Source organism: Triticum urartu, chromosome 2A, assembly GCF_056163025.1.
Source record: "Triticum urartu cultivar PI428250 chromosome 2A, HENAU_Tu73, whole genome shotgun sequence".
NCBI lineage: Eukaryota > Viridiplantae > Streptophyta > Magnoliopsida > Poales > Poaceae > Triticum > Triticum urartu.
Window position 1 is genome coordinate 749941255 of NC_141874.1, and position 27752 is coordinate 749969006.

General features: G+C 45.3%; 1 protein-coding gene and 2 pseudogenes across 1 annotated transcript; 1 reads left to right on the top strand and 2 right to left on the bottom strand.

The window, feature by feature from the left end:
- LOC125538398 (U-box domain-containing protein 19-like) overlaps window positions 1–13607 on the bottom strand; it is a 32025-nt pseudogene extending 18418 nt beyond the window's left edge.
- A 6241-nt stretch (window positions 13608–19848) lies between these two features.
- Window positions 19849–23562, bottom strand: LOC125534531 (putative ubiquitin-conjugating enzyme E2 23; annotated as a pseudogene).
- Window positions 23563–24159: 597 nt separating this feature from the next.
- Window positions 24160–24657, top strand: LOC147987715 (uncharacterized). Its single transcript, XM_087540420.1, has one exon. It carries the CDS (start codon window positions 24181–24183, stop codon window positions 24655–24657), a length of 477 nt encoding a protein of 158 aa, XP_087396546.1. The 5' UTR covers window positions 24160–24180.
- Window positions 24658–27752: the final 3095 nt, after the last annotated feature.

The following is a 27752-nucleotide window of genomic DNA, read 5'->3' on the forward strand; positions in this document are numbered from 1 at the left end:
CTATGAAGAAGCGATGGCGGGCCCGGATTCCGACAAATGGCTAGAAGCCATGAAATCCGAGATAGGATCCATGTATGAAAATGAAGTATGGACTTTGACTGACTTGCCCGTTGAACGGCGAGCCATAGAAAATAAATGGATCTTTAAGAAGAAGACAGACGCAGATGGTAATGTGACCATCTATAAAGCTCGACTTGTTGCTAAGGGTTATCGACAAGTTCAAGGAGTTGACTACGATGAGACTTTCTCACCGGTAGCGAAGCTAAAGTCCGTCCGAATCATGTTAGCAATTGCCGCATTCTACGATTATGAGATATGGCAAATGGACGTCAAAACGGCATTCCTTAATGGTTTCCTTAAGGAAGAATTGTATATGATGCAGCCGGAAGGTTTTGTCGATCCTAAGAATGCTGACAAGGTGTGCAAGCTCCAGCGCTCGATTTATGGGCTGGTGCAAGCATCTCGGAGTTGGAACATTCGCTTTGATGAGATGATCAAAGCATTTGGGTTTACGCAGACTTATGGAGAAGCCTGCGTTTACAAGAAAGTGAGTGGGAGCTCTGTAGCATTTCTCATATTATATGTAGATGACATACTATTGATGGGAAATGATATAGAACTCTTGGAAAGCATCAAGGCCTACTTGAATAAGAGTTTTTCAATGAAGGACCTTGGAGAAGCTGCTTATATATTAGGCATCAAAATCTATAGAGATAGATCGAGACGCCTCATAGGTCTTTCACAAAGCACATACCTTGATAAGATATTGAAGAATTTCAATATGGATCAATCTAAGAAGGGGTTCTTGCCTGTGTTACAAGGTATGAAACTGAGCTCAGCTCAATGTCCGACCACGGCAGAAGATATAGAAGAGATGAGCGTCATCCCCTATGCATCAGCCATAGGTTCTATTATGTATGCCATGCTGTGTACCAGACCTGATGTAAACCTTGCCGTAAGTTTGGTAGGAAGGTACCAAAGTAATCCCGGCAAGGAACACTGGACAGCGGTCAAGAATATCCTGAAATACCTGAAAAGGACTAAGGAAATGTTTCTCGTTTATGGAGGTGACGAAGAGCTCGTCGTAAAGGGTTACGTCGACGCTAGCTTCGACACAGATCTGGATGACTCTAAGTCACAAAACGGATATGTGTATATTTTGAATGGTGGGGCAGTAAGCTGGTGCAGTTGCAAGCAAAGTGTCGTGGCGGGATCTACATGTGAAGCGGAGTACATGGCAGCCTCGGAGGCAGCACATGAAGCAATATGGGTGAAGGAGTTCATCACCGACCTAGGAGTCATACCCAATGCGTCGGGGCCAATCAAACTTTTATGTGACAACACTGGAGCTATTGCACTTGCCAAGGAGCCCAGGTTTCACAAGAAGACAAGGCACATCAAGCGTCGCTTCAACTCCATTCGTGAAAATGTTCAAGATGGAGACATAGATATTTGTAAAGTACATACGGACCTGAATGTAGCAGATCCGTTGACTAAACCTCTCCCTAGAGCAAAACATGATCAACACCAGAATTCCATGGGTGTTCGATTCATCACAATGTAACTAGATTATTGACTCTAGTGCAAGTGGGAGACTGTTGGAAATATGCCCTAGAGGCAATAATAAAAGCATTATTATTATATTTCCTCATTCATGATAATTGTCTTTATTCATGCTACAATTGTGTTATCCGGAAATCGAATACATGTGTGAATAACAGACATCAACATGTCCCTAGTAAGCCTCTAGTTGACTAGCTCGTTGATCAACAGATAGTCATGGTTTCCTGACTATGGACATTGGATGTCATTGATAACGAGATCACATCATTAGGAGAATGATGTGATGGACAAGACCCAATCCTAAACATAGCACAAGATCGTATAGTTCGTTTGCTAGAGTTTTCCAATGTCAAGTATCTTTTCCTTAGACCATGAGATCGTGTAACTCCCGGATACCGTAGGAGTGCTTTGGGTATACCAAACGTCACAACGTAACTGGGTGACTATAAAGGTAGACTACGGGTATCTCCGAAAGTGTCTGTTGGGTTGACATGAATCAAGACTGGGATTTGTCACTCCGTGTGACGGAGAGGTATCACTGGGCCCACTCGGTAATGCATCATCATAATGAGCTCAAAGTGACCAAGTGTCTGGTCACGGGATCATGCATTACGGTACGAGTAAAGTGACTTGCCGGTAACGAGATTGAACGAGGTATAGGGATACCGACGATCGAATCTCGGGCAAGTAACATATCGATTGACAAAGGGAATTGCATACGGGGTTGATTGAATCCTCGACATCGTGGTTCATCCGATGAGATCATCGTGGAGCATGTGGGAGCCAACATGGGTATCCAGATCCCGCTGTTGGTTATTGACCGGAGAGTCGTCTCGGTCATGTCTGCTTGTCTCCCGAACCCGTAGGGTCTACACACTTAAGGTTCGGTGACGCTAGGGTTGTGAAGATATGTATATGCAGTAACCCGAATATTGTTCGGAGTCCCGGATGAGATCCCGGACGTCACGAGGAGTTCCGGAATGGTCCGGAGGTAAAGAATTATATATAGGAAGTGTTGTTTCGGCCATCGGGACAAGTTTCGGGGTCACCGGTATTGTACCGGGACCACCGGGAGGGTCCCGGGGGTCCACCGGGTGGGGCCACCTATCCCGGAGGGCCCCATGGGCTGAAGTGGGAGGGAACCCAGCCCAAAGTGGGCTGGGGCGCCACCCCCCCAAGGGCCCATGCGCCTAGGGTTGGGGGGGAACCCTAAGGGGGGCGCCCCCTTGCTTGGGGGGCAAGCCCCCCACCCCTTGGCCGCCGCCCCCCTAGGAGATCCCATCTCCTAGGGCCGGCCACCCCCCCTTGGCACCCCTATATATAGTTGAGGAGAGGGGAGGACTTCATACCTTAGCTTTGGTGCCTCCCTCTCTCCCCGTTACGTCTCTCCCTCGTAGTATAGGCGAAGCCCTGCTACTGTGACGCCCTGCATCCACCACCACGCCGTCGTGCTGCTGGATCTTCATCAACCTCTCCTCCTCCCCTTGCTGGATCAAGAAGGAGGAGACGTCTCCTGTCCCGTACGTGTGTTGAACACGGAGGTGCCGTCCGTTCGGCGCTTGGTCATCGGTGATTTGGATCACGTCGTGTTCGACTACATCATCACCGTTCTTTGAACGCTTCCGCACGCGATCTACAAAGGTATGTAGATGCATCCGATGACTCGTTGCTAGATGAACTCCTAGATGGATCTTGGTGAAACGAGTAGGAAATTTTTTGTTTTCTGCAACGTACCCCAACAAATATAACTGTCATCGAAACCTTAAGCGTGTGGACCCTACGGGTTCGAGAACAATGTAGACATGACCGAGACACATCTCCGGTCAATAACCAATAGCGGAACCTGGATGCTCATATTGGCTCCTACATATTCTACGAAGATCTTTATCGGTCAGACCGCATAACAACATACGTTGTTCCCTTTGTCATCGGTGTGTTACTTGCTCGAGATTTGATCGTCGGTATCTCAATACCTAATTCAATCTCGTTACCGGCAAGTCTCTTTACTCTTTCCGTAATACATCATCTCGCAACTAACTCATTAGTTGCAATGCTTGCAAGGCTTGTGTGATGTGCATTACCGAGAGGGCCCAGAGATACCTCGGAGTGACAAATCCTAATCTCGAAATACGCCAACCCAACATGTACCTTTGGAGACACCTATAGAGCTCCTTTATAATCACCCAGTTATGTTGTGACGTTTGGTAGCACACAAAGTGTTCCTCCGGCAAACGGGAGTTGCATAATCTCATAGTCATAGGAACATGTATAAGTCACGAAGAAAGCAATAGCAACATACTAAACGATCGGGTGCTAAGCTAATGGAATGGGTCATGTCAATCACATCATTCTTCTAATGATGTGATCCCGTTAATCAAATAACAACTATTTTGTTCATGGTTAGGAAACATAACGATCTTCGATTAACGAGCTAGTCAAGTAGAGGCATACTAGTGACACTCTGTTTGTCTATGTATTCACACATGTATTATGTTTCCGGTTAATACAATTCTAGCATGAATAATAAACATTTATCATGATATAAGGAAATAAATAATAACTTTATTATTGCCTCTAGGGCATATTTCCTTCAAATCTTCATGAAGGTGAACACCGACGCGAATGCCGAAGACGAAGGAATGAAAGACTTCTGCGTCATAAAGGGCTATACCATATCATGCTACTCCCTCCTTTTCGGTTTATAGGGCTCAAATCTAAAATCTCATCAACCAAGGCGTATGATGAGTGGAGGAATGTATCTCGTCCTTTACAAAACTATCCAAACTAAATTGATGTATTAATTGGGATTAATTGCAGTGCATGCATGCTTGACCACTAGATGAGTAGTAGCATTACATGCATTGGTGAGTTCCTTTTTAATTCTTGCATGCAAAGATTTAATGAGCCTTGGAATCTTAAAAGAAGATGGAGATGAGCCTTATAAATCGGAAAAATGAAAAAAATGAGATAAGCCTTATAAACCGAAAAAGAGGGAGCATTATGAATTGCCTGAGATGTTTATCCCTTATGATGCACCCTTCTTGATTGCGCGGTAGTCACTTTTTATTAGGGTGATCTCTCACTTAAAATATCAAAGTAGTTAGTGTTCACCCAAGTGTAGCACCGTCTAAAATTCGTATCTTTTCGGGGTGCGCCATGTACACATGAGCACGAACCAATCGAGAGGAATGAGGCGGGTGAGGTTAGACCTCACAGCAAGATCACTTGGTTGTCTTTGACGTTCAGGCAGGATAGTCCTGAGCTCGGGACACGCCCATAGAAAGATGAACAAGAATCACATAGAGATGTGATCGGCAAGTTGGCCTACCGATTGAAATTCGTGTCATCAGCGATGAACCCGTCAATGGCATCGAATAGAAATATGGATCTTGAATCACTCTAAATCGATTATGAGAGATATTGATTTGAGTGGGAGCGCACTGTTGAATTAAAATGTTTAATTCTCAGTGCAATTAATTATGAACATTGTCTAAGTGTTTCTTGCAAAATAGTTGTAGAATAATGGCTCGCGTTTCCACCTTTCCTGTTAAAATTGAAAAACTGTTAAATATCTGGTTAAAACTTTACAATTGGTAACGTAATATGAGGATTGTCCTCAAAAGTGCCAAGAAGGACTTTGTCCTATCGCATGCTTTCCGTATACTCCCGCTAAATGCAATGGATGATGAGACTCTTGTTCGACCCAAAATCTAGAATTTCGTTACGCTGAAGTGCAAAATGTTTTCTTCCATGAGGCCCAAACTTCGAAAGTTTGGGATAGTTATGTGATATTCATGGAACTGAATTTTTTTCCAGATACAAACAAAGCAATGTTTGTTTGCAAAGGATTAGTAAAGTGTTTACTGGGCATTTGACTGTTAGGAGAGGGATCCAGAAGAACGCCTGTCATGTTCCGATGGTGAATAAAACCACCACTTAAAGAGAAAGGGAATATCCAAAAGGGTGTTAGTGAGACTTTCACCCCTAGGATGTCCAGGGCTAAAAGCCACTCTTAAGTTGGGTGCTTCTTTTGAGAGTAGGAGAAATACTAAAAGTTAAACTATAGAAGTATAAAGGCAGAAAGAAAAATGACTGGAATATCTAGCTCATGTATGAATGTCATACAAGTTTTTGATGTATAGAAGGCTGGTCAAAGATATAGTTCTTGGGAATTATGGTTAAACATGTTAATCACTAATTTTTGGGTATTGTGAGTTAATCACAAAGATACCCGCTCGATTGCATTCTGTTGCGAACCAATGTAAGAGCTACTATGGCCTAAAACGACTAGCCAGGAATGAGGTTTTAATACGTGATGGGAACATAGTAAAAGTTACTATACCTTCCATCGGTGTATTACCTATGTATTTTCTTTCATAATTCATTTTAGAGCTTTATACACTCTAGCCCTTTGCATAAGGTATCTTGCAAGAAGGTTGTTCATAAGAGAACTTTTGATGTTCAGTATTATGAATAAACATAAGGGCCATACTTTCATTATGAATGAGATGTATGTTATGAATAATGATATTAATATATTACCTCTGTGTTTACTTTCATAATTCATTTTAGGGTTTCTTACACTCTAGCCCATTGCACAATGTTTATTGCAAAAGGGTTGTTCATAAAAGAACAATTGTTGTTCAGTATTATGAATAACATGAAGGGCCATGATTCCATCCAAGATGGGATGTATGTTATGAATATTGATGGTAAAATGTTACATCCATAACACTGACGCTAAATGTCGCAAGACTATGAGAATACCACACATGTGTGGCACTACATTTGGTCACATTGGAGAAACCCGCATGGAAAAATCCCATTATGATGGATTTTGAAGTCGTTTGTTTTTGAATCATCTGACACTTGCAACTTTCCTCCGAAAAGTGAAGTGGCTGAAATATCGTTCACATGCCATAAGGAACGAGCAACAAACTTATTGGTGATCATACATTTTGATGTGTGTAGTTCAATAAATGTTGTTGCAAGTAGTGAATTTATCTATCTTCAGAAATGAATCAAATAGATATATGATATTTGCTTGATGAGACGTAAGTCTGGATCTTTTGAAATCAATCGAAAGGTTTTTCAAAAATGAAGTAGAAGTTATTGCAACAAGGAAATTATGTTTCTACAATTTGATTAGAGAAAGGAATATCTGAGTTACAAGTTTAGTGAATGTCTGATGAGTGGTGAAAAGAGTTTCATAACTTACACCTCCCAGAACACCACTATGAGTGGAATGTCTGTGAAGATGTAATCAAACCATTCATGACATGGTAAGATCAAAGATGACATAAATAAATTTGCCATTATCACTTTTAGAGAGTAATGCTTTAGAGACTGCGACTTTTACACTGAAAAGAGCTCCATCAGGTCTGTTGAAATGATGACATGGTATGGTACGCCCAACCATGTTATATCTTTTCTTAACATTTGGAACATGGGGCTTGTGTAAAAGGTTACAAACCTATTCCAAATCAGACAAGTGCTTTTTTGTAAGTTATCCCAAGTCATTGGGTATTCCCCCACCACTATACCGAGGCAAAGGTTTTTTTGTCACAAAACGATATGCTTTTAAAGAGAATAGTTCTTGTAAAAGGGTAAATGGGAGGACAGTGCAACTCGTCGAGATAACAAGTATCTTCGTCATCAGGTCAAAGGAAAGGAACCTTGGAAGTGATTCCAGAGTTTCCTACTATTACTGATACGGAAGCCTCTACATGAGATGTATGGACTTCGGTCGAACTTGCAGCTGAACAACGTAGGCAAAGCTCGTGCAGACCTCTCAGGTGCGCAAGCAAGATATTGTTGTTAGACAACAGTATACGTATGATACACAAGGAAGAGTTGATGGGCCCTGACTCCGGAATTGGCTAAATGCCAATATAATCCGAGATAGTTTCCATTAAAGATTCAAGATTTAAATCTTGATAAACCCTCCAAAAGACTTGGAGTCTAACGGATTGTAATGGGACTATAAACTGATACGGATAAAAATGTTTATCCATTAAGCTCGACTTGTTGCAATAACAAGTTCAAGGAGTTGACTACAATGAGATTGTCTCACGGTAGCAATGCTTAAAGTCGGTTCGGGTTAAAGTAGCAATTAATTCATATTTCAAAACATGAGATATGAAACATGGATGACAAAAGAATTTCCATGAAAGGGAAATACAACCTAGGACTTGTATGTGATACAATCCAAAGTATTTTGTCGGTCCAGAGGATGCTAGTAAGTATGCTAGCTTCAGAGTTCCAGCAATGGACAGAAGAGAGCAAAATGGAGTTGGAATCTTTGTTTTTGATGGAATGGTCAAAGGGGTTTGACTTCATCAATGGGTAACGAAGATGATTGTGGTTTCAAGAAAGTAAGTGGGAGCATAATAATATTTCTGAAAACCTTGTGTGCTTGACACATTGTTAATTGGAAATAAATTTCTTGACACGAATTAGGACTTCATTTGAAAATAGTTTTTCGATGAAGTGCTTGGGCTAAATAGCCTTTAGGCATAATGATCTATGGAGATAGATTTACCTAATAGGGCTGAGCAAAAGTACATATTGACAAGATGCTAAAACCGTTTAGCACTAAGAATGACATGGAGTGATTCTTGCCGAAGTCACATGGAAAGAGTTTTTGCAACACTCGGTGTCCCAAAACACTGATGAACAAAATACATGAGGGAGATTCCACAAACTCGTGTGTTTGGATTAATCATGTATTCCATGGCATGTAAAACAACCAGATATGTCCAATACTCCCAAACTGTTGTGAGTATAGATACCAAAGTGATCAAAAGTACTGATCATGGGAGAACAGTGAAAAAAGGATCATTGAGTACTAAAGTAGCACTAATGACATGTTTTCTCACAAGCGGAGATCATGAAGAGTTTGTTGTAAAAGGTTACATCGATACAATCTTCATCATTTCTCCATGCGATTTTCGATTTAAATTGAGGGTATTATGTAACACACAATATGGTGGTACATTTAGTTGGAAATTGTTCCAAACAAGTTACTGTGGCGAATTCTATAACAGAGGCGAAGTATGTTGCCGCTTTAGAAGCGACAAAGACAAAGATGTTGAATCGTATAGTTCATTCATGAACTTAGTATGGTTCCAAGAAGGCTTTGGTCAATGGGACACTATTGCAGATAGTTGCTCCATAACTCAGTCTGAGGAATCAGGTTTCCACCAATGATTCACATATATACAAAGCCAAGTCCACACAAAATATGAATTTTGTGAAAGCATGAAAATGCGAGGATATGCAGAGATACACACGAAGCTGAAGTTGTCAGATCCGATGGACATCAGGCTATACCACATGCGAAGCATTTTTTACACCAGTATGACATAGGTGTAAAGTGCATTAGCATTAACTAGATTATTAAATCTAGTGCAAGTGGGAGTCTGCAGGAGATATTCCCTAGAGGCAATAATAAATGATATTATTTATATCCAAGTTCATAATTATGTTTATATTCCATGCTATAACTGCTATGGTTCTCGAGTCTGCAATAACACGAGGCTCGGAGGAAGACTCATATGCACGTGTGGAATAATAAACGGTAAGAAGTATTCTTAGTCTGGCCTCTAAGACTAGCTCAAGTGTTGCATGATGGTTCTGTTTTCTTGATCATGGGCATGTCAATGCCAGCAACTTTGAGGGCACAATGTTAAGAGAACATTTGTGTTGAATCGACTCGGATTGATGTTATACTATGAGATTCATTCGTCACAAGTTTATGGTTGATAACACAGAGATGGTTAATGTTTGCATAATTCCTTAGACCATGAGAGTATCGAGTTTCTTCATACTTGCTTCATGAACTTTGGGGTTTGTTAAACGTCATCCATAAATGGGTGGTTATTACGGCGGCTTACAGGTTCATGGAAAAGTGTGTCAAGTAACTTGATAGCTCAAGATTGGGATTTGCTCCTCCGACGATGGAGAGATATTCTCGGGCCCTCTCGGTGTTACGATATTCATCATCGTCTGGCCATACACAGTGTGATTTGATCACAGGGATGCCGGAACACGGAAACGAGAAAAGAGAACAAAACCGATAACGAGGTAACTTGCATGGTGGACAAATTGTTCGTCCACGGGGATGCAATAAATCTCACCTCGGGTGTTTGTGACATATCGTGAAGCAACAAGAATAGCTCATTGCAACTGGAGGTTCACTCAAATATTCATTCGTGTGGGTATAGGGGTCAATATGGGTGTCCACGGCTCCGATGTTGATCATTGATCAGAAAGTGTTCCGGTCATGTCTATGCTTCACCGAACTTATAGGGTCACATGCTTAAGGGTCATCTATCTGCTGAATACTAGACAGGGAGTCTTAGAGAAATTTGCCCAAAAAGTTTTGGAGACATGGAAGAGTTCCGGAGAGAGAATAGCGAAATAGTTTCGTAAAACCGAAAAGTTGTTTCGGGATATACCATTAAGTCAAATTGGTTTCGGGACACGCCTGATAATTCTTGGAGGGTGCCAGAATTATTCTGGAAACTTTTGGGAATTTTTCGGGATAAAAAACCGGAAATGTTCCGGAGCTGCCGGTACTGGTTTGGTTGCTTTTCGCAGATGAAATTCACTAATCTGAAATTGTTTCGAATTGAATCCAAAATCATTTTAGTGGGTACTGGAATTATTCTAAGACCCACAGAAATATTTTCGGATTTAATGGACGCGAAAAATTGTCTTCATGAGTAGTGAAAACGCATTCTTGTTTGCTTTTCGCAGATGAAATTCACTAAACCGAAACTGGTTCGGAACGCGTTGAAAATTATTTTCGTGGGTACTGGAAATGTTCTGAGCCCACATAAATATTTTCAGTTCGAACGGACGCTGAAAAATGTCATCATGAATAGTGAAAGTGCCTTTTGCTTGGCTTCTTGGAGAAGCCACCTTGAGGGCCTTTTGGTATTATCCCCTTTGGCTTCTTGGAGAAGACACCCTTGGGCTTGGCCTATAAATAGGGGTGGAGGGGGCTGCCTAAAGACACACTCTTGCTCTCATACAAATGCCATGCATGATCTGGCTCTCCCTCTCCCTCCCAGCGAAATAATTTCGTAGAGCCGAAAGGCTGTTTGGGTTTCGACAGGAACTAGTTCTGGACGGCGAAGCCCTTCCGGATAGATGACACCGTATGTGTGCAACTCTGTAGAGAGATCGTAGTTTCGGTATTAGTTCGAGAGTGCCTCCCGAAGGACTGCCCGTGTGACCGTCTGAGTTTCAAAGGTCCTCCCGAAGGGCTGTCCGCGACACCGTCGGGGGGACTGTCTGACCACCTCCCGGAGGGCGGTCCGAGGGGCAGATGAGGGTATACATCCTCGCGGTTGGGAGGTTGTAAATCCTAGCTTCGGGGATCTGCACCGCCGATCGTCATTGACTCTACTTCCCGCTGCGCTACAAGTCGGTAACGAAAAAGATCAAACCATGTATGCAGTCTCCATAGTGGTCCTGGGCTGGTGTGTAGATCCGAAATTTTTTGTTTTCTGCCGCGTTACCCTACAGTAGTGGTCCTTCCCCGATCAAGACGCCGACGCGCCTAGGAAGTTGACGAGGCTCATGACGAGCTCCGGGCTGGCAAGGTTGGCCGTCGCGCTGGCCGGCTGCTTGGCAATCGTCGCGAGCAGAGCGACGGAGCCATCCACAAAGTCCTGACGGTCGTCGGAAAGGAGGTTGGCGAGCACGCTCACGGCGCTAGCAGACACCGCATTCCCAATGTTGCTCACGCTGTGGGGCACCCCGTGGAGGCTCACCAGTGCGTTCTTGCAGCCACGGTAGGCGCCCTCCCTCATGAGGTGCACCAACTTCGGGATGGCCTCCAGGATGCGGTTGGTCCTAGTACTCGCAGTTCGGCGAGAGGTAGAACGGGGTGGCCACCGCCTTCTACCGCGCCTTGACCTTGGCCGTGACATTGACGGCATCAACGATGAGCCCGAGCCTGCCTGCCTCCACGAGTGTGGTCTGCCTGACCATGTGCTTTGAGAGGTTGAGGAGGCTGGCAATGGCGTTGTCCTGGACGGGCGCGTCCATCGAGGAGAGGAGGTGGAAGAGGCACAGCACAGCGTTGGCCTCCACAAGGCACGCACGGTGGTACACGTTGCGCTTCGCCAGCTTCAGGACCATGTACGTCGCCTTCTTTTGCTCCTCGGTGTAGAACTGCACGCACCAGTCAGTTTATCCAAGAGCTCAGGCTAAAGGGAAAAATGTGAAAATTGCACAGTCGGGTCCTAAATTCAAGACCTCTCGGTTTTGATACTATGTAGAACTGCACGCATCAGCCAGTTCACCTTAAAGGTCAAGTTCATGGGAAAAGATGAGCTATGTATCAATGGCCCTGTTTGGTTCAGCTTTTATCGACGGATTCCGCTGTCGCGCAGCAGAATCTGAACCAAAGGGCGAACCCAGCAGAATCCGATTCCAGAAATCCGCTGCCAAAATCTGAACCAAAAGCGGAAGCAGCCCAGGACGTGCTTTCCAAAATCTGATTCCGATGCGGGCCAAAATCTGAAAAAGCTGTATCAGCTGGTTTGTCAAATGACCTACATATTTTTCACATCAGATTTTCCACAGCTGTTTTTTCACAACAGATTTTTCACAGCTGCTTTTAGAAATCCACAGCCGAACCAAACAGACCGAATATCAATACCTTTTGGGCGGTACGTTACGAAAATTGCCCTCAAAGTTGCAAAATATTATCCACCAATGCCATCTATAAGTGATAAAAAATGTTTCACATAGGGTAACCCCCGCCTGGCCCGGCCCATGATGTAGGGACCTCCTATACTGCGCTCTTCGTGCTGAGAGAAGACGCAACCTGCCCGGTTGGGCTGGAGCATGTCCGGGCGGGCTGTTTTTTAATTTTGTTTTTGTTTTTTAGTACTTTAAATAATTTGGAAATTCAAAAAACTTCCAAAAAATAAAACAGATGAGGATTTAAATATTATTTTCATAAATAATAAAATATTTGTGGATTAAAAAATATTCGTGATTTATATTTGTTTTCCTTAGTTATAAGATGTTTGAAAATTCGAAAATAAGTGTTCGGAAAAATCAAAAAATGTTCATGATTTTCATTTTTTTGTGTATTATAAAATGTTGATGAAATTGAACAAAATTTTGCCAATCCAAAAAAGTTTATGAATGAAAAGATATCCTAAATATTCAAAAACTGTTCGTTACTTACAAAATAGTTTATTCATTCTTAAAATGTTTATTGATTCAAAAAATGTTCATGCATTTCAAAAGATGTTCATTAAATAAAAAATGTTTATTAAATAGAAAAATGTTCATTAAATCAAAACAAATGTTCGTAAATTTAATAAATTATTTCACCAATTTCAAAAAATATATTTGTCGATTCTAGAAATGTTCGGCGACTCAAGAAATCTGTTTAAAAGAATGTTCACAAAATTTTAATAAATATTTGCAAATAATATAAAATGTTCATGAATTTAAGAGAAGTTCAAAAAATTGTAAAAGTGTTCACGAATTAAAAAAAATTATGATCTCAAATATGTGTACGAGTTTAAAAAAATGTTCATGGTCTGAAAAATTGTTCATGATTTCATGAAATTGAGAGTGATAGTATATCTCGGCGATGCAGTAAAATGTGATGATCGCCATTGAAGATTATGATTTTTTTTCTTTCTTTGCCACGCACGTGCCCTTTGCTAGTTTATACATCAACTCTCGGACGTGCCCCTTGACCTTGAGAGCCTGGCAACAAGGAATGCCGCGGCGAGACGCACGCCGCCGGCCGGTACAGGGCCGAACGAACGCCGAGGCAATCTTATCGACCGCGCACCGGTGCATGCTGCTTTTTTGTTCATGGAGCGAGGTCCCGTTGCTGAGGAGCAGCTGCTCGACAATGTGGCGCACGGCTGGGCGCTGCGGAGCCTCTCGCCGGTGACAGGGCACGTCCGGCAGCCGCTCTTGATCCACCGTTTGATGGACGTCCACTCGTATGTTTGGCACCCGCTCTTGATCCACCGTTTGACACCCAGTACAACACTCATCGTTTCAGTGGAGAACAGTAATTATGCAGTCCCTCTGCTGATTAATCACACGCATCAGTTCCTTCTCTTTGATTGGGAGGGAGACAAAGGCAGGCGCTGCAGTACATATTCCAGAGTGACACGACACGAGGAAGAACAGAGCTGAGCTAGCTAGCTAAACAAAACAAATCAAACCAAACCAAACCAAACCGCTACCGATCTATTCCTGCCGCCTCGTCGACGACGACGACGCGTGCGTCGCCACCTTGTACGCCGTGGTCGACATGGCAGGTGGTGCCTACCTCCCACTTCTCCTGCGCTGCATGCGTAGCCGCTTTGCTACAAAGCAGAAAGCACGGCGTCAGAGTGGGATGGTCATGGCCAAGAGGAGCCCAGTGAGGCCGCGGGGCTGGCATGCGGTGGAGACGCCGTGTCGGTCGTTCCATGGAGCCCACTCCCCGGGTCGCGCTCCCGTCGTCCATGTCCGGCCACACCGGCGCGCGCCAGGCCTGCTAGGACACGAGCCTTGCGAGCTCTCTGGCCTCGACGGACGCCCCGCCCGGCCACGTCCTCCGGCAGCACGTGCATGGCCGTACGTGGCCACCGAGCCGAAGACTGATGGAGCAGCCACGGATCGACGGACACACATGCGAGTACGCAGTGGACACACCTACACTTCTCGCCATGTACACAATGAAGAGAAAAAACACATACACATAGAGATTTTGCAGCACACACACTTGTGCCTTTTCTTGTATTTCTTCTCACACCTCGCGCATGAACCGGATACAACGGCTTAGATAGCCAGACTAACGCCCCGCAATAAAAAGAAAAGAAAAGGCCAGACTAACACTAGCACTAAGGTATCTCCAACGCAGACCCTCAAACATCCTGTATCCGTCCGGACAACGGAAGCCATCCAACACGGGTCTGTACCGGTCCGCTGAGTGGTCCAGACGCGTTTTCTCTTGCAAACTGGAAACAAACATGGGGGGCTTTGCGTGAGTCCGGATCGATCCCATGCCCGCTTCTGACAGTCAAGGCCCACCAAAAACCCCTACTGCCCCGCGTGCGCTTCCCATACGTCGTCATTGTATGCATTCATACCGCTGTAGAGCGCACCGCTCCACATTGAAGGTGGTTCAGGACAGACGCAACCTCTCACTGACTCCATCATTGAGTGGCGCGCCGGTCGAGGGCGCTGCACGCACGGCTGAACACGCCTCCTCCCCGCATTCAAACGCCTCCATTAAACGCGCGTGGAGGCCGAGAAACCTACTCCATCCACACGCTCATTCACGAGCGGGCCGGCATTAAACGCAACTCTGAGCAAGCTCCATCCATTCGCCCTCTATTTAAACGAGGCCAGACACCGGGCAAAAATTGCACCACTCCGATGAGCAAGAAGAGCAGTTCTTCGACATAAAAACCGGCTGGGTGGCCCGCCGAGACCGACGGATGTGAACAAGGCAGCTCGCTGCTCCACCTCCTGCGCTGTGCTGGATGTCCCTGATGTTCCTTCAAGCCAGTCCTCGCGCCGCTGTTTTGTTGTGACTAGCATTTTGTAAGCTGACCGGACCAAGAAATGACCGTTTTTTCTCATAGTTCCAAGACCAAATGTCTAAGACAACTCTGGTACAGAGCGGTATGTTGGTAACGGATGGGATATAAATGGGAAGCATTATCTTCTGGATGCGATGCATGTCCCAACTAGCCATGGTCGAGTCAATCAATTCTGATACGGTTTGATGAGGGTTATTTACCAAACATCCATACAGTCGCGTCATCTCGTCCCTAGGCCACCAATTATCATTCCATATGTTGGTGGTTGAGCCACCATCAATTCTGCGTATCAAGCCTTGTTTCAGAATGTCCCTTCCTTCGACAATAGCCCTTCATATTTGGCTTGGATGACCTCCGAGCACTGCTCAAGTATTGTTGTTGTGGGGAAGTAGACACCCTTGAGTATGCGAGAACTAAAAGATTCTAGGTTCTGTAGTATCCGCCAAGCCTACCTAGCAAGCAGGGCTAAGTTAAACAGCTCAAAATCCTTAAAACCCAGGCCTCCCATATCCTTTGGTTGCTTCATGTGCTCTTGCGAATCAGCATGTTTAAGTGTTCACACAAATCTCTAGAAAGTTTAAAACAAGACATGGAGTAGACAGGAACCTCTTGTGCGACTGCTTTGACAAGTACCTCTTTTCCTGTTATTGCCATGGTTTTCTCTATCCATCCTTGTACCTTGCTCCACAAACGGTCTTTGAGATACTTGAAAGCACCATTTTTAGAAGAGCCCACATCCGATGGCATCCCTCAATATTTTTTGCTCAAGGTTTTGTGGGGACATTTAGCAAGCCTTTGATTTCCACCCTTACATTTTCAGGAACTGCTTTATTGAAAAATATTGAAGATTTTTCATAGTTGATTCCTTGACCTGTAGCTTGACAATAGATGGCCAACAACTGGTGCACCCCTGATACTCCCACTCCATTTTTCTTGAAAACATCAGGCTATCATCTGCAAAGAATAAGTGGTTAAATGGCGGTGCCAAATGTGCCACTTGTAATCCACTTGTAGTGCAAATGTGCCCCGTTCTTCTTCTGCGGGGTAGTCGTCGAATTGGTCATACTCCTCGTCATGTGACTTCGTCCCAAGTGGATTTGAATTTTGACACTGTTTTCTTAGCCTTGCCAACGTCGTTTTCCTGCACGTCAGCCCACAAACCTACCTAATTTCAAGTGCTTCTAGGTCTTTTCTTGAGCTCCCCGTATCTTTTGTCTTATCTGGGATGTTTAAAATGGTAGCAACCAAACTCTCGCAAACATTCTTCGCGATATGCATGACATCAATACAATGCGGCGTGGAGAAAAACTTCCAATATTTCAAGTCCCAAAATGGACTCCGTGTTTTCCATACTTTTAAGAGTGGCTCCACTCTCTTCAGTTTTTTTCCAAGCTCCGGACACTCTTGCCAGTTGTTCAACATTTCTAGGATTTCTATTCCACTCCTCTTGCGTGGCTTCCCTCGCTTTTCTTTTGTGTTATCAAACAAATCTTCTCAGTTTCTCCATTCATCATTTTTATTCAGCCATCTTCTTTGTCCCATGTAAACTGTTTTATGAGAGGCCCTAACATATAGAGAATGAGTTTCATCCATGCACCTAACACATGCGTAGTTCCCGTGGCAAACCTGACCCGAATTACCGTCCATGCTTTAGCTCAGCCTGACATTCCTATCATCTCCACTGAAATGAGGGAACTCGTCATCGATTTCTTTCCACTGCCGACCATCTGCAACGTCTTTAATCACTTCGTCATCCTTCTTCCTCTTAGAATGCCAAAGCATAAGCTTTGCCTGCTTCTTGTTTGTATACAAATGCTTCAGGCGTGGAATGATTGGAAAGTACCACAGAACCTTATAAGGAGTACGCTAGCGGGTGCTCTGTCATCATCATTGTCATTTTTGAATCCTATCATTTCTTGTTTGTCTTCTCGACTGTTATTTCCCCACTCGAATCGGAGAAAATTGCATGTTCGACACCTCGTTAGGTTGGGGTACTAAATGACACAGTCATTTTTGCACGCATGGTATTTTATCGTCTCCATATCAGAAGGACACAATACCTTTCGTGCCTCATTATTATTGTTTGGCAACACATTGCCTTTAGGCAGATCATCATGCAAATACTTCAATTTCATATCAACGGAAGTGTCCGTACTATTGCTTTGTGCCTTAATGTCCATAAGATTCATCGTGACACTTACTCAGGTGTTTTGCCTTGCTACCATCGTAAAAAGTAGTTGTTGAGTTCTTCACGAGAGTCGCTAGTTTGGTAGCCTCTGTACAAGAAGCTGTCTCAGTGCTAGTCTCTTTCATGATCAACTCTTGCATGTATTGGTCATGCACCATTCCCGCCAAATTGCCCCAGATGATTGCCTCCTCCGCTTCGGCCTCCTTAGTTTCGTCAGACTCTTCACCGGACTCGTCATCTTCATCATCGTCAGATTGTTCAGCATGTCCATCCATCATCCATTCTTGTTCCTCATCATGTTCCGCTCCTTCACATGACATCCCATCCTAACCATGACTTTTCCATGTCGTATAACTGGGCATGAAACCACTAGCCAACAAGTGCTTATGCAACTCTCTTGATTCAATTGTGTACATAACATCATTCTAGCAAACAACACATGTACACCATATTTTTCTCCGAATCCCTTATCCTAACATATTCGTCTGCAAACTATAAGAACTCCATCAAACCATTAACAAAATCATTGGACGCCCGTGGTATGGAGTACATCCAACTACGATCCATCATTCGATGCCAAAACCAGCAACATACATACATAACGTAATAGATTACTATTCGATCTAAGAATATGGAAAATATAAAAATTCGGCATGACCTTTGCTAAAAAAGGACATATTAAGTTACACCAACTAGACGAAACAAAAATTAATCAACATTTCGACGAGATTAGGCACTTTGTATTCCCTGAAAAATTTCAACAAAAGCATGCGATCAACCGAATGTTGAATCATCCAACACGTCCACCGCGCCACACCAACAATCAACTACGCATGCATGCTCATACAATGGTACATACTACTCATATTTAAGCATATATATGGAGAGGTACAATTTAGAAAAGAATTATCACCTAAAACGTGTCTACTTGTCTCTCTCCGGTGTCGTGTCTGATCGATCAGATGAAATTAAGAAGAGAGAGATGTGGTGAATGACCAATGATGAGAGGAGTAAGAGAAAGAAGAAGAGGGCATTGTGGGAGAGGAAGAAGAAATTGGGGAGGGGAAGCTATACTCAACCAGGAGCAAGCATTACACACGATCTTATCACTGGCGGGCGCTAGTAAGGGCCCGCCACTGCTAAGTGACGTGGACAACATCCCCGCGTGGGAAAATATTTTGTGGCGAGCATAAAATACTGCCCGCCACTGTTGTTTAACCTACCCTTCGCGAGCGGTGAATAGGACCCGCCACAGCTATGTTCTACCAAAACTGGACATCCGGCAAAGATAGCTAGTGGCGGATGCTAGTCACCGTTCGCCATTGCTTGGTCATCTACCTGTGGCAGGTGCTAGGTAGAGCCCGTCACTGCTGAGTTATGCAAACAAGTCCCGTCCGGGAGATTATACCTATGGCTGCTCATGAGTTCTGCCTGCCACAGCTACACTATTAGTATTGGTGGGCAGTTTTTGCTGTGGCGGGTTCCTCGCCTCGCCCACACTCATTTTGGTTCACCTATAAGCCCTTTTCCAGTAGTGTACGGGCTCCGATGACGACACAGCACCAAACCCCGCGCTGGTGTATGTCGAGCTAACCATGGACTAGGGAGAATATCTTGTGTCACTGGAGCACCTCACATTAGGTGCTCCTACGTGACCTCGGCCGTCGATCTGAGATTGAATAGGAAAAATCATGGGATGTGGACCAAAGTGTCATTTCGGGAATGTCGGGGAATTTTCTACAAAACATTCATGCTGGATTTGTCTTTTTTGCTTCTCCATGTGTATTTTGAATTATGATTTGAAATTTTTAGGGAATGTACATTTATGTGATGCTAACATCCACAATTGTTTTTGGATTTTTTTGAAATATTTAAATGTGCATTTTGAATTTTGGGAGCACCTTATGTGAGGTGCTCCCCTAGCACTAGATATTTACGCCCATGGAGTAAGCGCAGGCGCACAACGACGCCGTTGTGGCGGAGGAGGAGCAGCCTGCTCCGACTCCTATATATGTTGGCGTTCCGGCAGGTGCAAGAGAAGCAGAGGTAAAACATGTTCCTCCTCGAGTAGCACCGGCTGACGAAAGGCCGAGTCTACCACGAGCTCGTAATCAAGGCGGTCGGGGCCGCCATGGCCGCCACGAACCCAAACTTCATTGCAGAGCAGCCGACGCTCTATGAGGGAGCACACGCTCAACGCGCCGCTCACAACGCAGAGCGTCAGCTGTGCGTCCTATGCGTCCCCGTCCAACTTTCGAGGGTGGAGGACTGGAGGTGGTAGGTGGACTGTGACGGATCGTCCACGTCCATCATCAACCTCACGTCCACCGGCGCCGGCTACACACAGGCCACGGACTCCTCCGAAGATGTGTAGGTCATGGGAGGCGGTAGGGCATTGTGTCCCAAGTGGGCCAGTCCGTCTTCCATGTTCTAGTCTTCCTCGTCAGAGACCGCACCTTCTAGAGATAAATCAATAATAAAACAATGATACATATACGTAGTTTGTAAATGCTACCCTTGAGTGCCCATGTTTGTGAAGGCGGCCACGAGTCTCGGCACCAAGTTGGCAAGCGCGATCCTGAAGCCAGTGGAGCAAGGCAGCTCCATGGCCCCTTCATCGGCATGAATGCATCCCCGCAGGTACGCGTCGCACGCCATGAGCACGTGCCTCCCCCGCTGGCGGAAGTGGTCCGCGACGAACCCTTCGAAGCCTCGCGGCGGCTGACGAAGCAGGTGCAGCGCGGTTCGGAGAGTAAGCAGAAAGGCATTCTCGCTGTAGGGCAGTGCATTGCGGCGGCCCTCCGGCGTGTCGACCAGTGTCTCGTGGCCGGCCTCGTTGTAGTAAGGCTGGCCGTTGAGGACGAGCGCCTGGAGGGAGACGACAACCTGGAGGATGCTTGACGTCCCCGGCGACCAGACCTCGGTGCCCTCGCCGCCGAAGGTGTTTAGCAGACTGAGGCACACTGTGCCGGAGGGGTATAGGTTTGGGTTCAGGCGGAGGCCGAAGGAGCGATAATACACCTGGGGTGGCACGGCGGGGTAGGAGGGCGGCAGCTGCAGGTCGAAGAAGAAGAGCCCATGCTGGTACGGCGTCCCGCTGGCGCCCACCATGGCCGCCCGGAGCAGGTCCATCCGGTCCTCGTATGCCCGCACGTAGATGGTATCTGCAAGCATGCATAATATGTAGATCGTCGATGCCAAGGCCAGTTCATTATTACTTGGGGCATTTATATGCATGGACGTTAATTACATGGAACAATAGGTTACAAGAGAGAGGCCAACCTGGTAAGCTATCCTCGAGTATTTTCCACTCCTTCTGAACCGTCTTAACCTAAGCTTTTTCCTCCGTTACTGCTGCCCTGCAATTTATTTGCAAACAACAAAGAGCTGGCACTGGTTAACGTTTGTCTCTTATCCGATCCTATATATGAATTATATGAAGAAAACTACTATTGGAAAATGATAAACACCTGTGAAAGTAGGGGGGGGGGGGGGGGGGGGGGGGCAGCTTGTCTTGGCGCACGTACCTGCTCCATGGTGTCAAGGTAATGGTGGTCCGGCGGACTCTGCACTACGTCAAAGTTTGGGAATTTTAACGTGTCATCATCACCAGTGGCGGCTTCTCCCGACCTCACCGCATACTTGACATCACCGTCGCCAGTCTCATCGCTTCTTATCACTGGAGGAAAGACGACCTCCGTGACAACGCCCTCGATGCTAGTATGTACGTGACTACCACCCAAGGATACATGCGTAGGCACTTCAACAACATTGTGCATGCCCGCAGCTGGCAAATCCGAGGTTGACGACGATGTGCGGTTGACAAGATACAACAACTTGGCTCGAGCCAACACTTGAACCACCGATCGGATCATGGACTGGATGACACCACCCAACCGGTTTGTTCTTGTAGCGGCATGGCCATCTGATTCATTAGCAGAACTGCCACCGTCTTCAACCCTGGCACCTTGGATATTCCTAGTATCTGTTGGAACATTGTCCTGTGATTGGATATATAGGATGTATTATTTGCCACATTATTAGTAAGATACGGTTTTGTGATGCATAGTTAAGTTGATAGCTATGTACATAATGTTTCTAGATAGATACCACATCAGCAGCACCAGATTCTTGATGATTATCAACGCTGTCCTCCTCCAGCCAGTCGCCCATTTCAGCCTGCAGTTCGCTGTAGTGTTCCTTGCTGGCAACAGTGATCTCATGGGGTAATACCTGAAAAATCATATATAGAATTAAAACAGTTATTAGATCGTATCTAAAACATCCGTACTCCATCTAGTTTTCTATATATATACAAGGCCGCATCATATTTTTATGTCTAACTTTGATCATTAAGTTTACCAACAAAAAGTAAATTATATGCCACAAAAAATGTGTCATTTGAAACACATTTCAAAGAACTTTCCAATCGTATATTTTTATGACATATAACTCATATGTTATTGATCAAAATTATAAGTCAAAGTTTGACATATAAAATGAAGTGACCCTGTATGCAAAATATATGAGTATCAATGTGTGAATTTGACCAATAAAATACAGATTATGCAACATAGAAAATTATACAAATTAATTTATACTTGAAAAAAAACATTGGTACATTGCTTATATGATAAATTATATCAGGAAAAATAGATGGCTTACCATTGACGTGGTGTCGTCGCCCCATTTGACATGGATGTGGCCGTCACTCAAGTCAACAACACGACCAACCCATGAAAGATCGAGGACCTGTGGTTGCCGTGCATTATTTTCACTCACGTTTGATGATAGTGTACGAACCACGACGTCCCCATAGAAAACGGAGTGGTCAGGGTCTCTGCCTAGATCATACACACTAACGGCCTCGTCGTCGCGTTCCACCTCCCGCCCTCCAGTCGCCGCCTTGAACCACGACACATGCGCCGTGTGGTCCTTGGAATTTAGGTTCCTGACGACACCGACACGCCGCACGGTTGATCCCCCGGTGAAGTCGTCATCTCGAGCGTCGATGACATACTGCCCGGGGAAGACCTCGTGCTCGTTCATCATGTCGAAGGGGTTGAGGGACGTCGACGGCACCCCGTGTTGTCGCGTGCCGTCCTGCCACAACACGTTAACGGTGGTGCGAGTGCGGAAGACGGTCATGGTGCGCAGCGGTGCCGACCACTGGTAGCCTCGTCGTGCCCGCCCCCTATACCGTATCAACATGGGCTTCCTCAGCTGCTTGCGGTACGATCTCTCCTCCTTGTCCACTGGAGCGGTTGCTAGGCCGGCAGTTAACGATGGCGGCGACGGCTCAACCTCTTCTTCTTCAGATTGCAGTGAAATCTGGTGTTGTGGATCATGAAGAGAATCGATTTCTGAACTAGGGGAAGCAGCAGTGCTTTCTCGGAGGAAGCAACGGTCGCCTACTCCCCAGCTGCACTCGTACGCGGAGCAGAAATACATTAGGTTCTCAGGTTTTTGGTAAGCCGGAGGAGCGGACCCGTGGAGGAACTGCTCGTCCGTGTGGCCGTAGGCGGACACGATCCAGTGGACAAGGACGCCGGCCATCTCCACCTTGGTCACCATCCCCACTTCATGCCTTTTCTTCCAGTGGCCACTTAGCCACCGCGCCCCTCCGAAGACGACCGAGGGGTCGCCGGAGGCGACGCTCAGCCCAGGGTAGAAGGTGACGTTCGTCTGTTGACGGTGAAGACCCGGTGTGCTTTCTGCCGGCCATAACTGCATGGTTGGTGACTCGGCGTCCGTGACCCTGCAGATAGCGCCGTCGTCGAACACGACGTCCACGTCCAGGGACACCTCAACCACGCGGCCCAGCCACTGCCCTTGCCCAGACACGACGTAATCCCCGAGGCTGAGCGCCCTGACACGCCGCACAGCTGAGGGCGGCAGGCCCCCGATGACTTCCCCTGTCGCGTCGCCGCCACGGTCCACGAGGTCGAGCGTTGTGGTGACGCCGGTGACGACGCCGATTTGGCCGCCGACGTCCGACGCCGATACTACGGCCTGTCCGACATGGAGAAAGCTCCGATCGACGAGGGCGATGTCGGTGTCGCCAGCCTCCTTGCTGAAAGGCAAGCCGTCGATGCCGAGCATTAAAAGCTCGTCGGCGGGGTGAGACAGCCAGGTGGCCGGAGCGAGAATGCCAAGCTTCGACTGAAAACTCACGAGGTCTTGCCCGTAAAAATTAGTTGTAGGTGCGGCGACGGCAACGTCCATCTTTTCTTCTCGATCGGTCGCCGGAGTATACGCGCGAGTAGATATATATACTAGGCGCCGTCGCTAGGTGGCCGATCGATTAAATTTATTGGCCAGGATGGGTGGGGTGTTCGAGTTCAGATAGGAATATGGGATATAAACCATTAGACAAACAGAGTTTGGGGAGTCATTAACCGATACGAGTCCAGCTCCTTCTCGGATACGATCAGCACCGTGCACGTATATATAATTTTCCTCGATTGATGATGATATGGTAGCATCGCCGGCATCGCGCGTTTGTTTTGTCGCCGGCGATCGATCGAGATGGAAGAGATCCCCACCGTCAGCGGTGGCCGTAGGTACGTTCACATGTCGATCGATGGCGCTCTCTCTCTCCATCTCTCGGCTTCTACTCGCCATCTCCATGTGTTAAAAAACTTATTCAAATTGTAGAGAAGGAGGATATGCGACGACGAGGGCGCCGCCATGAATATGCGACGACGAGCGCGGCATCAGGATATCCTGATTCCTTGTCCCCGTCTTGATTCCTCGCGCCCTAGCGGCGTGGTCCGCAGCATGGCGGCGCCCTCGTCGTCGCATATCCTGATGCACAGGATATGCGACGACGAGGGCGCCGCCATGCTGCGGACCACGCCGCTAGGGCGCGAGGTAGCGCTCAGGGAGGACCTGCGGGCGGCGACGGTCGTCTACAACCATCTCAAGAGTGTGGGCATGTTCAAGTGGAAGGCCTACAAAAAGCAGCGGCAAACCATCCGGGGCCTCATCAGGACCATCCACCAGGCAGCCACGCGGTACAAGGACCGCCGCCTGGACGCCGGCTTCTTCTACCTGGTGCCGAGAGAGGCGGACCTCACCGTCGAGGTCCGCAGCCACTTGTACCACATGCCGCTCCGGGAAGCGGTGCGGAGGTGCCGGCTGCAGCTCCAAAAGAGAAGAGACGTTCTTGAAGAGAAGAGCAAGGCCGCTTCTTCTTCTGAGGGTCAGGCTCAGGTATCCGATGCCGGCACTGCTGGATGGCTCTCGCCCGCTGCTAGATTCATGTTGTGGACGACGCTGTCGTCCTTGGTTCTAGGTTGTATCATTGTCCGTATCTGAAGTTCTGAACACAAGAGGAGAAACAAATAATTCTGTAATCCTCATTGTTTCTTTGTGGTTTCGAAACTGCTCCACGGACGACATGTACTGTCCGATTTTCGTCTGACCCCTCGCAAAGTTAATCCTACGCATGTGTGGTGTGGCTGTTTTTAACCGTCGTCCTAGAATCTTCCAAAATTTGTCGTACCTATAGCAAGATTCTTGGGGTTTAGACACTCCCTTACAATTGTGTTGTCTGGCTCATATTATGACAAATCTCGCGAGAATAAAATATTACCTAAATGCTAGAAAGTGCAGCTGCACTTTTCGGTTGATCCGAGCGCACGTTCAAAGATCAAACGACGCGACAAACTGATCCCTGATTTGAAAAATTGCCCATCCACCCATTCTATATATGAAAAGATTCTTTCACTGTAGTACGTTGATTTTCTCCACCTTGTCCGACCCTTCGTGTGAACCCAGCGATGACATAACGTGCATTAATTCTGCTACAAAAAAATTCAAAAAGCTATAACTTTCAAACCGCGTGCCGGAATTATGATCCGTTTTCACAGTTGGGTTCCTCGTGACAAGCTCTTCAAAACTAGATCCATATGAACATGTTTTGATGTTTTTCCAAAAGCAACTTTGATGTTAGACGAGGCAAGTTTAGTTCTAAGCATGAGCAATTTTGATGCTAGAAGAATTGCACCAATGTATAAGTGAATTTCGCCGAGTAGCCTCCTACTTAGTTGTGTGCAATAGTGTAATAGGTGGTTACCATGGTTGCTAAGTTGCATACATCAAAAACTAAGTTGTACATAGTTCAGTCGCCTACCATAATGTGAAAGTTGCTCACTGTAAAGTGGGAAGTTTTCTAACATGGTTTCCAAATTGTCTACCTCAGAAACCAAGTTGCCTACGTCGCTACGAAGTTGTCTACGGGTGATCCCTAATTGCCTAATATACTATGAAAGTTTTCCATCAGAGGACCTAAGACGCCAACACTACTGAGTGCGCGGTTGTTGGCTAGCCAGGTCACGGGTGTTAGATAAGAAGTTGCATAGGGGGTAACCAGAAGTTGGCAGATCAGACAATTGCCCACAAACCTATGTAAATTCTTAATTTTTAGTTGAGTTGCCTGTAAAAATCATTGAAATCTTCAGATATAATGATGAAAACACACATGAGTTGGCTTGTCAGGTCGCGAAAAGCTCTTCAAAACGAAACCACATGGATACGTTTCTTTAAAAAAATTCAAAGCAACTTTTATGCTAGATGATGCAACTTTAATGCCAAATAGAAGCAACTTCACTCCATTAAAAATAACTAATTACCAAGAATAAGCAACTAACTAATAATGCATAGAAACTTTGAAATAGAGGTAGATAATATCACATCATCGTCATATCAACTTTCCTTCTACAAGAGGCAACTTTAGAGCTAAAAGCAGGCAACTTCACTACATTTTGTGTCCTAGTTAATTTTGTCCATAATTTGGCTGTGTGCATCAAGATGCAGAGGTCGGGTGTATTCCTCCTTTTCAAAAAAGTCAATCCTAACTTCCTCACTGGTACTTCTAACTTGCCTATTGATCATGCTCGTATGCCGTTGTTTCTAAATTGCTATTATACTATGAAGTCATCTACCAGTGATGCTCCCGTGTCTGCTATTGCTAGTTATGGTAGACCAACATGATGGTGAATGTAAACCACTTCAGAGTGTTTTAGGCAACTTATAAAAACAATGATAAATAACTTCATAATATTGTAAGCAACTAATTTTGTGTTGTTTCTAAATTGCTATTATACTATGAAGTCATCTACTAGTGATGCTCCTGTGTCTGCTATTGCTAGTTATGGTAGACCAACATGATGGTGAATCTAAACCACTTCAGAGTGTTTGTAGGCAACTTATAAAAACAATGATAAATAACTTCATAATATTGTAAGCAACTAATTTTGTAAAGTTAGGCAACAGAGCAGCAATTGTAGGCAACTAATTACCAATAGCAGTAACTAGGCATCAATAGTAGGCAATTTATAACATTTATAGGCAATTGAATATCAACTTTAGGCAACTGACCATCAACAATAGGCAATTGAGCAGCCATGACACGCAAATTGGGACAATCATAGCAAAATTCATAGATACACATAGTGTAGCGATGTTGCTTTATATATAGCTGAAGGAAATATGCCCTAGAGGCAATAATAAAGTTATTATTTATTTCCTTATAATCATGATAGAGGTTTATTATTCATGCTAGAATTGTATTAACCGGAAACATAATACATGTGTGAATACATAGACAAACAAAGTGTCACTAGTATGCCTCTACTTGACTAGCTCGTTAATCAAAGATGGTTATGTTTCCTAACCATGAACAATGAGTTGTTATTTGATTAACGAGATCACATCATTAAGAGAATGATCTGATTGACATGACCCATTCCATTAGCTTAGCACCCGATCGTTTAGTATGTTGCTATTGCTTTCTTCATGACTTATACATGTTCCTATAACTATGAGATTATGCAACTCCCGTTTACCGGAGGAACACTTTGGGTACTACCAAACGTCACAACGTAACTGGGTGATTATAAAGGAGTACTACAGGTGTCTCCAAAGGTACATGTTGGGTTGGCGTATTTCGAGATTAGGTTTTGTCACTCCGATTGTCGGAGAGGTATCTCTGGGCCCTCTCGGTAATACACATCACTTAAGCCTTGCAAGCATTGCAACTAAATGAGTTAGTTGCGGGATGATGTATTACAGAACGAGTAAAGAGACTTGCCGGTAACGAGATTGAACTAGGTATTGGAATACCGATGATCGAGTCTCGGGCAAGTAACATACCGATGACAAAGGGAACAACGTATGTTGTTATGCGGTCTGACCGATAAAGATCTTCGTAGAATATGTAGGAGCCAATATGGGCATCCAGGTCCCGCTATTGGTTATTGACCGGAGACGTGTCTCGGTCATGTCTACATTGTTCTCGAACCCGTAGGGTCCGCACGCTTAAGGTTACGATGACAATTATATTATGAGTTTATGCATTTTGATGTATCGAAGGTTGTTCGGAGTCCCGGATGTGATCACGGACATGACGA